The 11,618-nt window shown below is 39.4% G+C and overlaps 1 protein-coding gene across 1 annotated transcript; it reads right to left on the bottom strand.

The window, feature by feature from the left end:
* Window positions 1-236: 236 nt before the first annotated feature.
* LOC142344854 (broad substrate specificity ATP-binding cassette transporter ABCG2-like) lies at window positions 237-8,571 on the bottom strand. The gene is made up of 3 exons (XM_075396886.1): window positions 8,218-8,571; window positions 5,335-5,597; window positions 237-1,728 (listed from the first exon to the last, which is right to left on the bottom strand). Exons 1-3 carry the CDS (start codon window positions 8,568-8,570, stop codon window positions 383-385), a joined length of 1,962 nt encoding a protein of 653 aa, XP_075253001.1. The 5' UTR covers window position 8,571; the 3' UTR covers window positions 237-382.
* Window positions 8,572-11,618: the final 3,047 nt, after the last annotated feature.

The following is an 11,618-nucleotide window of genomic DNA, read 5'->3' as shown; positions in this document are numbered from 1 at the left end:
ATAATTGTAGAATGCAGGCTCCTCGTCAATTAAGAATTAGCTGATAATATGGTAAAGCGTAGTTTAAACTGAGTAGCAATATAGTGAGCGACAGTCCACGGGGAGGGTTGCACCCCATGTATTAAGATAGGGCATAAATACGCTATACCATATCTTAATACATGGGGCCCCACCCTCCCCGTGGACTGTCGCTCACTATATTACTACTAAACTGGTTCGCAATAGTATACTAAGCAGCAAAGGCAGAGATTAGTTGAAAAGTTCCTAAGTCGAACAACAATGAACTAAGTACGAACACAACATACCTGCACCATTCTATTTGAGACTAAATTTAGACATCAAAGTTTTTTTTTAACTTTTTTTGCTTCATTTCAAATGAGTTTCATTTCTTCTTCGGAATTAGTCTGAGCACTAAATACGTGAGACCGAAGAACACGATAGCAAATCCTAACAAACAGCTGCAGTTGATCCATCTCTCCGCCAACCCGTAGTCGATTCCTTGATGGTCCAACAAAGATTCCCCCGATTGGCACGTGTACATAGAAATATCAGATCCATTCACCTCCATTGAGATGTTCCCACAGAAGTTCAGACCCGTTATCTGAGCAGAGCAGTGCGCTTCCAGGGTGTATCTGGGAATGCTGATGTATTTGAGAGGCTGCAACACTTTTGGGATACTTTCCACATTCAACGTCAGACCAGTAAAAAGGATCATAACCACGTAGCTGATTGAAACCAAAGCCTGGGCAACTGAGAACACGCCAGTTAAAACGCTGAAGAAAAAGGCCAGAGAGCATGCAGACATTGTCGCCAACAAATTGACGAGGACGAAGAACATGTACAGACCAAAGTCCAGTTTGAGACGAAGGAAAAAGTAAAAAATAGTGGAAAAGATGAAAGTTGGAAGTGCTCGCAGCGGTATTAAATCGCACACAATTTTGGACACAAAGTATGCAGAAACTTGATAGAATCCGTTGGCCGATTCGTGGAGAAACAGATTGCGTCCCTCAATAAACACTTCCAAAGCTGCCATGTTGCCAAACATCATCTGCAATGTGGCGAAAAATAAAGCTCCAAACAGATTTTGAAACCCACTCATATCTGTGGTCCATTGACAGTACAGGATTCCGATTATCAATGATAAAACGATCACCATGACCGACGGCGCGGCTGATGTCTGAGGGTTCCTAATGAGGTTCTTGAATGCCCGCACAGAAAGGTGATAAAACTGAGCACACCAACTCACAGCATAACCAACTTCATACTTATTCGTGTCATCCGGTAACTCATTAGCTTTCAGACTCAAAGCATCACATTGAGCAATCAATCTCTCATTTTCGGGCGAACTCGCAAATAATTGCGCCAAATCACGTTTTTCAGATTCACTATCTACGTGTAGCTTCTGATCATCGTCTACGGCACTTTCTACAACTTCACTGGACCCACTGTTTTTCAGAATAATGTCCAGAAAAAAATCTGGAGGGTTGTTGTACTGTTCACATACCAGACCTTGGGCTGCGAAATAATCCACAGCCTGATTGGCTGGTCCATGGTAGACTGTTTGTCCGAAAGATGACAAAAGGTGAAGTCTGTCGAATAGCCGGTAGATGGCAAACCTCGGCTGGTGAATGCTGAAGATGATGATTCGGTTGCCCTGGTCAGCTAGCTCCCGCAGCAACGTCAAAACGTGGAAAGAGGTGCTTGCGTCTAGGCCTGTTGTCGGCTCATCTAAACCAAACTGCCAGATATGGAATTTGAAAGCATTTAACATATGACTTACGCCGGGCGAATTGCTCTCAAACGACGGCGTGCGACTGGCTTCGGTAGTACCTAGCTGGGGATTAGAGATACTTGCATGGGTGTTAGCGCAATGTGGGGGGGGGGGGGGGTCAACCGATTAGGGAGAGTAGGGTTGGGAGGGCTACACCAGGGGGGTCGAAACCGCCAGGTAGAAGAGGGAGGACAGGGGCTGTGTTGGGGGCGAGTGGGTGAGGGGGCGGGGGTTGAGATGATTCATTGGGGGGGGAGGGGGTTGAGGTGATTGATTGGGGGCGAACTTTCAAGATTAAGAACTACCCTTTGCACAACGAAATTGTCTCCTCAAAACAATTTTGGTAAATCGCATTCCGAGACAATGGTTAGGCGTAAGGCTCTAAGAGAACTTAATGCCCTCCAAGCGTTACCTGTTTATCCCGTTTTTGATTTTTGAGAACAAAAAGTCAAATGGGTCAGACAAAAAATTGGTCAAGCGAAACATTGCAACAACATAGCCGGCAGATTGCCGGAATAGCTGCGAAATAGACTTGCGTGCCGTAAAATACAGATGGAAAAAGATACAGAAGTGAGTTGATAATAGTTATCGCCGCCGCCTATAAAACTTACAAGTTTATTTCAAAGGAGGTTGTTTTTGGGTGCAAAAAAAATTTCCCTGTCGCGTCTCGAACCGGCGATCTCCGGATTAACATCCAGTCGCCTTAACCACTCGGCTGTCGGACCATACAATCTGTTTTCTTACAATCAACATTGTTTTAGGAACAGATTCTGTTTCTGAATAACCGCAATTTAGGTCACGCAGAAAGCGTGAAATCAAGCGCGAAAAAGCCATTTAAGCAGTGACGAGACAGAATGTTCTAGAACAAATGTAAAACGAAAATGAAGCGTCAGACGACGAAACAAAAAAAAACCAAGAGCACCGCAATATAGCTACGCTCAGCTTACAGCTTCGCAGCTATAAAAAAGACCGCACGGCAAATATCACTGCCACAAACTACGTTCGAGATTAGTTGTTTCAAGATCTTACTGGTAAATTAGATATAAAATTCATATAACGGACAATCAATTGTAAAACTGCGCTACAATTCAGATTCTATCAGTTCCTTCACTTGAGCTCCGCAGCTAAAAATTGTGAGCCGAAGACTAATTTGAAGCACACAAAAAGCAACATATCAAGGACGTAAAGTCAATAAAAATATTGTTCGAGAGAACTGAAAAACAAACCATTAACGTCGGGTGAATCGATCTCAAACGACAGGCCAGGCTGTGGCTAATGACTGCTAGAAGTTGGGCTCTCGCGGGTGGGGTCATCACAGCGTACGGGGTTAGAGATAGAAATAACACGAGGGGAGTGGATGGGGTTTTTAATCGCAATGTGGAGAAAGGCGGACAGGGGAGTGGCGAAGGTGCTCCGGGGAGTGGCGGAAGGGGGAGAGGGCGTCAAATCTTCAGATGATATTAGTACAGCGTAAGGCTCTAAGAGAGCTGCACGGCCACTTAATGACCTCCGGGCTTTAACCTTGACTCGCAAAAATTGCGTGCGTTCGATCAGCTGATCCATCATCTCTCAGGTCTTCGCCAACATTCAATAAACTATATAATACAAGAACGTACAAGATAAAAGATACAAAAACATTGACTACGAAAATGATCTGCATTTAGTTTTAATTCTGATCATAAATTTCGGCTAAGAAAAGCTGCGGAAATCAGAAACATATCCTGCAGATTACCGAAACAGCTGCGAAAGAATAGACTTGCGTTCCGTATAATAGAGATAGAAACAGATACAAATCTAAATTGAAAAAAAAACGAGGCAGCTCAAAAAGCTAAGTAAAAAACATTCAGCGATAAACTTAAAAAGCTGGTTAACATTCATTCGGTAGAAGCCTTTTATTAGGAACCTTTACATCACATATAAGTTCCATTGATTTTAAACTATTTGAAATTAAATTTAAGTTTTAAAATGCAAAAGTCATTTTATTTAGTGAGGTAACTGACGTATGCTCAAAATCCATTGATCTTAAAACCTTTGCTAGAGAGAGAATGTGAAATGACGTCAAGCGCGCAAATGCAGTTATTGAGAGGAAGAAGTCATTCAGAAAAATTGACTTTTTCAGCTTGGCTGTGTGAACAAATGTAAAACGAAAATTAGCGTCACACGACGAAAAAAAACAAATCAGGACAAATCCTGACGTACAATTCCAAGAATTTTCATTGACTAAACAAACAATAAGACCTAAAACGGACTATGTGTGAATTGGGAGACATTTCAGAGTTCTGCTGGAGAAAACATTTCTGCTGGAGGAACATTCAGTGAGTTTTCTTTACTCCGGCTAAGATCTTTCATGGTGCCCATCGCAGATGCTGCTTTTTAGACGGAAAAATAGATTAATCCAAAGAAATGACAATTGGCACCAACTTGCAGCAAATCATTGAGACTTTCTTATCGGTAAAAAAGTTGCTCCAGTGTATACGATGGGTAGCAAGAAAACGTATACGCTAAAGGAGGCTTTCATCTGAGATACTTTAGTTCCACCAAGGACAATATAATCTTGACTCGCAAAAATTGCGTTCGATCAGCTGATCCATCATCTCTCAGGTCTTCGCCAACATTCAATAAACTATATAATACAGGCAACTGCCTGTTTTTGACCTATTTTCTACTTACGTGCCATCACATGATAGCATCCCTACCAGATTGGGTCGCACAATTTGGTCCGTTTCAACTCTTCAAATCCGCGTAACTTTTCCTAATACGTGTAAAAAACGGCCTTATGTTGTGGAATACCCTCGACAAAAAAATTGTTCTATTGGTGCCCAATTCAACAAAACAGCCAATAAGGCTTCTGTGCAACGTTGTCTGTTAGATTCAATAGTGGCAAAACAACCGGCTCCAAGATATTACGCTATCCTAAACCAGAAGTCGTCAACAATCCTGTTATTTTTTACCAAGTCTCCTTTAACGAGACTCATTTTGATTAGTCCTGCTGACAAAACCCGAATTCAAAAATATAACAAAAATATAAATGGAGATTGTTCTAGCCCTACCTTTCAAAGTACAGGTAAAAACGTTGATAAAAAAGTTATCTAATTTTAAGGAACTTATCGTGTATTAAAGTTGGTTGCACGTAACTTCCTTTGAGGAGGGAAAAGCTAAGATATAATTATTCAGAGCATGTATGTATAACGAACACCTACACAGTTCGTTAAGGTTAAGGGGGGGGGGGGGGGCTTCACACCATGAATTTATGTCTCCTCAAAAATTTCCCGAAATCGCATATTTATAAACTTGTAAGGCTCAAACATAACTGCTCAGTGACTTAATGCCCTCGGGTTTGATCAGTTTTACAAAAATTTGTTGGTCAGACAAAAAATTATCAGACGAAAAATTGGTAATATAAAACAATTGCATCAAAAAAGACCCCAGCAGTTGAGAGCGATTAACTAGTGCGGAGGAAGGTTTTGGTTGAGAACGTACAAAATTTGACGTTTTAGTAAGCTGAAATCGTTCTTGAGACATGGTCTTTTACAGTGTACTTTAACTTAGAGTGTCTATTTTACCTAAGAACAGCACTGGTGGCTTTGTCACGAGTTCAATGCCAATATTGCACCTCTTCCGCTCTCCGCCCGACACTCCCTTGATCAAGTCAGTTCCCACTTTGGTGTCTTTGCACTTCTCCAGTCCCAGATCACGCAGCAACTCCTCCACCCACTCAGCCTTTTTCTTATGTGACAGGTTGCCTCTCATTCGCATATTAGCTGCAAACTGAATGTTCTCCCGAACAGTAAGAGTTCCCAAAACCACGTCATCTTGTACAACGTATCTTAAATACACGAGACATTAATTTTTACCGTATGTTGCTGAGGCATGTAACAGTTTGTCCACCAAAAACAAGACACTCAACAATATCCGAAGGTATTATAAATAAAGCCTCGTTATTAGAAAAACAGTGGATAAACTGCTGCACTTAGAAAACCCCAAAATACATACGTTAAATTAAGTGCTAGGACAATAGATCGGAAACGAAACTATTCAAATTTCGGATCTTTTCCGTTTGTGTCCCCCAAGTACGTTCTGCACCCCCAATCAGGGAGAACGTGCCATTAAATAGTAAATCATTATGCAAAATATGCACCTGCAAATAATATGCACCCACTAAGCTGGAGGCACAAAATGAAAAGATCCCAAATTGCATATTGGCCAATCAGATTCACGCACTCGGGTATAACATGTTCGGTCTTGACAATATGCTCGGTTGTAATAGATTCATATCAAGTCCCAAGGCCGGTAACTTCGGACAAATTGCATTCAAACTACTGGCGGTTGACTTCGTCAGTAGCTAGCTAAGGTTTAGGCCGGCTAGGTTTATCTTAATTGAGCGTGGGTGAGCGTGGCGGGTGTGTGTGTGTGTGGGGGGGGGGGGGGGAGGGGGCTGGATTACGAGTGGAACGATGTGCAGGGGTGGGGATTGAGCGTGAAGTGGAGAGGGGGTAACGGCGAAGAGGTGAAGTGGGGGGGGGGGGGGGGGAGGGAGAACCGCCCTTCACTTATGTCCCCAAAAAAAATTTTGGTGAATCGTATACTAAGAGTCTAGAAAGCCGAAAGGCTCTAAGAGCCCTTAAAGCTCTCCGTGCGTTACCTGTTTCATCCCTTTTTGAAGATGAAAATTTGAGAGGCTGAGACGAAGAATCAATCCGTTAAGCGAAAAATCGCATAAAAAGACCACAGGACTAATGTAATTGTTTTTAAACTTCGTTTTAGAGCATCAATAACACTTCATTTCAGCCAATGAGAATAGAGATTAATTTTCAATCTATTGTCCCAATTTTTTGTTTCTATTGTCCAGTTACCGTTAAATTGGGCGTCAAAACAATTTAAATTAATTTACAGAAGACATAATTTAAGGAAAACCGTACCCCTAGCTTTGACAACTGAGAATACAAACCAAGATAAAGATGTGTAACGGCGGAAACTGTGTCTTCAATTCTGAATCAATTGACACGCTCAAAAAACGCTCTACAAAAACTTTAAATGGTCAACTGCATGCTCTGGACAAGCATTTTCAGAATCAATCCGATTACAATTTTATTTAGAAATCTGTTACATGAATTAAATTAAAATTGATATACTTATTAAACTCCAGAGACCTAAATTGAGGAAAATTGTTAACAACACTTTTATAAAAAATCAATATAGAAGATTGTGATTCCCAGAGATCTGCTCAACTTGGTCATGTATTTACCACCACACGCTAGTTTTTGCGTTGTGAATTTGGGAACTTTATGTGGGAACTTTAAAGTTGACTTTACGTGGGACTGCCGTTTTAAGGAAAAAGTGACAAAATTCGATCTTAATTTTCGATGTAGGGAGTCTCAGTCTCGTCGTCTTTCTAGAAGTTAGAGAAGCAAAAATTTTGCCCATTTACAGTCGAATCAAAGAAAATTCAGAGCTATTGAAAATCGGAACGGCAATGAAAACGATTCCAAAGCAAGAAGTTTATCATATAAAAATTCGATTTGAACAAATCCTTTTGTCAACGTGTGAACACAAATATTCAAACATCAAGAATTATTTACTTAGAGAAACTTGCCATATTTTTGGTCCAGGCCAAACGGACTCTATATACCTTCTACAAGTTTGAACCAAGTTTGTCAATTAAAATTTGGTATTGTTCATACATGATTCCATGAGCCAAAGTTCGCGAATAGTTGAAACCAATCGTCGATAGTCAGCGCTGTCACAGGGCACTTGAACCACATCTCAACCGATAAGATCAACAGTGAATGTAAGATACGAACACTCGTTTTTACAGAGCTATATCAGTTTAAAGAGAAGAGATTGAAGCCGCACAGTAAAAGTTACCTTGATTAGCTTCATTAGCGTTTACTCCCAAAATCTCAATTGCCTTAGTCATCCTCGAAATATATATGTTACACCTCAGGAGTCATTTGGAGAGAGATAATTCAAGAATGAGAATTATATGAAATGATCGCCCACAAATGTCCGTGACACTAAAGTCAACGAGCACAGAGTAAAGAGGATAAAGAAATTCAAAACGGTAAAGGGAAAATTTTGAATTAAAAAGAGACACGGTTTAAAAACTTTCAATAAACTTTTCAATTTCAATAACTTTTCAAAACTAGCTGGGATGCCAACGTAAGAATTACAAGGAGATAATTAGGATCTGCCTTTATTTTCAGCTTTTATAAATGCACTTGTTTTATAAATCTTGCCAAAAAAGGTATATTTGTGACACGAAGTTTAGTACAAACCAAAACGACCAATAACACATCTCAGTTGTTGCCGCAAATGTCCCCTAACCGAACTCTCCCGATTAAATGAAGCTCTCCAAAAAATAGATGCAACTACTTACAGCATAACCTACTCTCCTAAAGGAGAAGCAGAAGAGATAGCTAAGATCATAAAAGTTATTAATAACTAACCCTGAAATCAATTTGAAGTTCTTTGGAACCATTTTGCCATTCAACATGATCTCTCCCTCCAGACCCTTGGAGTCCTTTCTCTTAGCCAACAGATCCAACAAACTGGTTTTCCCACCACCTGTCGGACCCATGATCGCATTCAAACCCGGCTCAAAAATCCCACTGACATTTCTCAAGATAACTTTGTCTACTTTCTTGCACGGCTTTCCAACCTTCACTGTATAGACAATGTTATGGAATGAGAGGCTGCTAGCACTTTGTTGTTGTGATAAGAGTTGATCTGAGACTCTGATATTGTCGACAGCAGAGGTCCCAGAGAGGCCATTAATTTCTATCTTGGCTTCTTCTCCCATTCCACCTGAAAGAGTCACGTACCTTCGCAACTTCCTAGAAAAATACCAAAAGTTGTGGACCCAGAGTTGCCAACCCAGGGCTTTATCTGCGTCCATTATATATATATATATATATATATATATATATATATATATATATATATATATATATATATATACTCTCATATAGGAACAAAAGAGAACAACAACCACAATATGAACCTCTCATACAAACTGCTGTTATTTTGTGACATTTCAGCTAAAATCATTCAATTTCTGAAACCTTGCTTGTGCCCAAGTTTGTGAGCAGCTGCTGGGTTTTCCTTCAAAATAAATAAAACTGAAGCGTTGTAATATTCCAACTTCTCGCCTTCCAACTTCTCGCCATTTTATAAATCCAGTTTTTGAGCACTTTGTTTTCAGAACAAAAATTAGAAGTTGTGGCCTATTATCCTGTTGTAAATTTGACGAACTTCATCCCATTCTCTATTTCAACAAAAAGTAAAACCTGAAAATTGTACATCATCTTTCTCCTAATGATTAAGGCAAATACAAATTCTTGTTCTTTCCCGATTAATTTTACCAAAATATTATTTGCAGACAGCACCGAGGGAGCAAAAACAAGCTTTAAACATGGAGGATCGGTAATCATTGTGGGCAATGTCTGAAAATTTGAGTGTATATGCTCGATTTTGTCGGGCTTCTTCACGACCCATGTTCTAAGATTAGAGTTTTAAACTTGTGTCGAAATGATCACACTAGTTTAACTTAGTTCAAATTTGCTTAACAATTACTCTTTCCCATGGATACAGTTTCAAATCACCGAAATGGACGACAGCCTTATTGGTGATTATTTGCAGAACTGCCCCCCTCGATACTAATTGTGCATTAAGAGGACAATTAGCAGTTTTGCAATAAACCATATCACTGATCACATGTAAAAATTAATTTTTAATTTATCCTGAAGTAAGTTTTAGGCTAATTACCCGCTCAAAATGGTTTTGTTTCCACAAAACGCAAAATTGCTTGCTGCTGTTAAGCAAAACAATTTAACTCAATTCGCAAACAATTTTGTCAGCAAGAACTTTTTATGAACCCATAATTCAGAGAACATTGACACCCAGGATTCGGGGGACAGTTCTCTAATAGTCCTGAGCGCTAAAAAATATGAGGCAGTTCATTGAAGTAGAATTGATGATAATTAACAGGAAGTCAGAAATCTTTATTGAAAAAATGATCCAAGTCTTTTTGAACGCGTAAAATTCAGTTGAACTGCCTTTTGAAGTGTATCTTGCAGAGAACTAGAGGTTGATTTTTTTCAACTCGTAGGTACCAATTTTTAGTAGCTTGTATTTTTTTGTTTCTCAGAACTCTTGTATGAAAGCAAGCTTAAGTATATTGATTTCGGCAGAGCAAAATAATCAAAAATCGACAGAAAATTTAAACAAATAGTTACGAGTAACTTTCACGGATTTAATTTGATAACCTTGTTTCTCAGGTTGTTCATGTTCCGTTGATTGAATCTGTCTATTTTCTCCCGTCTTTTCAATAATCTAGTTTTTACAGCAGAACTTGTCGACAATTCAACAGCACAGTCCTCCGGAAACAGAAAAAACAGTGACGCTTAACAATAGATGGTTGAGATAGTTGCAACTTTTTTGTACAGAAACCTTGTTTGTAATTTGACTGTTTCAAAAGCCAACAAATGAAACTTACATGCTTCGTGGTTTAGAATAAGCGAGCAGACTGATTAAAACAATATGCAGATTTTTGAAATTACTATTCTTATCTGATTAGCTTCGTCTTCCCTGCACCTCCTTAATACCTTATATGCAACCTCTTTCACTGAGATGACGAGTAATCTATGCACCCTTTCACTACGATGACAAATCACAGCTTTATTAAACAAGTCATAGACCAACAATGGCGAAATAAGTTGTCGAAAGCCAACAAATTATTTTCTGTTTTAAGAATACTTTAGATGACCGTTAGGTACTCACCAATTGATTCTCGTTCCTCTTAACATTAAAAAAACTTTTAGGAAACAGATCACACAGTGATCGGCCTTTCTCGGAGAACAAAAGCCTCTGGCAAAAATACTTAACTAGACGCAGTGCAGTAAACTTCCGCTATTCTGGAAATTTAAATAAAATTGTCAGACGTTTTCAACGACCTAATCAATCAATAAGGATTTTGTATCCAATTTACTGGAATATTGTATCATACCAGAATCGCCAGTCACTAGTTTTACTACTTTGGGCATTAAAACTGATTCCATGCTGTCTTCCGCGAATCACGTTCACTTAGTTAGTCAAAAGTGGCTCACCATTTTGGTGTTGTTTAAAATTCGATATTATGCACCCGAAACAACTTTTGCAGTATTTATTTACTTACGCTAAGCCTGTAACAACACATCGCATTAAATTATGGTTTCAAAAAATATATAATGAAAATAGTTCATCCTGCTCAAACGCTTGAGCGCATACGATTATCGTCTTCAAAAAGTTTTATGATACAATATCCAACACCATGAGGGAGAATCAAATCACTTTGAGCTTGACTCAAAGAAGTCAAAGATTTGAACTGATAGTTTTCAGGAACTTTTCAAATGCCTTACGACTGCCAAAACTTACGTGGATGTAAAATTTATCTCCCCCAAAAAACTCCGGGACAGTAATGCTGACTATTTCCTCAAAAAAACCTACTCGTAAACATTTATATTTCTGTCAATAAGATGAAAAATGTAAATCCTCCTCCTGCATACGTACAGTCGTACGTTATAGTTGATAACCAGGAGCTCTTCAGTTTCTTTCTCCACGATACCTTTAGAAGAGAATAGATTCAGTCGACTTAGCTTCACCGGCTAGCGGAGCTCATTTAGTGTCCCGGTCCGTAATATACCTCCAGGTGTACCGAAGCTGAGATGTTAGTGCATTCCGTTGAAGTGGCAAGAGGCTTCTCGGCTGATCTAGAATCGAGTATTCGGAACAACTGTTGAGAAAGTGCTTTTGGCAGTTTTTTGGTCTAATTTACTTTCTTCTGTATTTGTGATGCAAGTATAAACTTCTT

The sequence above is a fragment of the Convolutriloba macropyga genome, chromosome 1 (genome assembly GCF_964194025.1).
Source record: "Convolutriloba macropyga chromosome 1, txConMacr16.3, whole genome shotgun sequence".
In the NCBI taxonomy this organism is placed as follows: domain Eukaryota; kingdom Metazoa; phylum Xenacoelomorpha; order Acoela; family Convolutidae; genus Convolutriloba; species Convolutriloba macropyga.
This window is presented reverse-complemented; position numbering and strand designations above follow the sequence as displayed.

Excerpts from the sequence above, each read along its gene's own strand:
- LOC142344854 (XM_075396886.1), bottom strand. The coding sequence starts at position 8,570 with ATGGGAGAAGAAGCCAAGATAGAAATTAATGGCCTCTCTGGGACCTCT. Across the intron at positions 5,598-8,217 it reads AACTTCAAATTGATTTCAGG|ATACGTTGTACAAGATGACG; the intron begins GTTAGTTATTAA and ends CGTGTATTTAAG. Across the intron at positions 1,729-5,334 it reads GCCACCAGTGCTGTTCTTAG|ATGAGCCGACAACAGGCCTA; the intron begins GTAAAATAGACA and ends AGTTTGGTTTAG.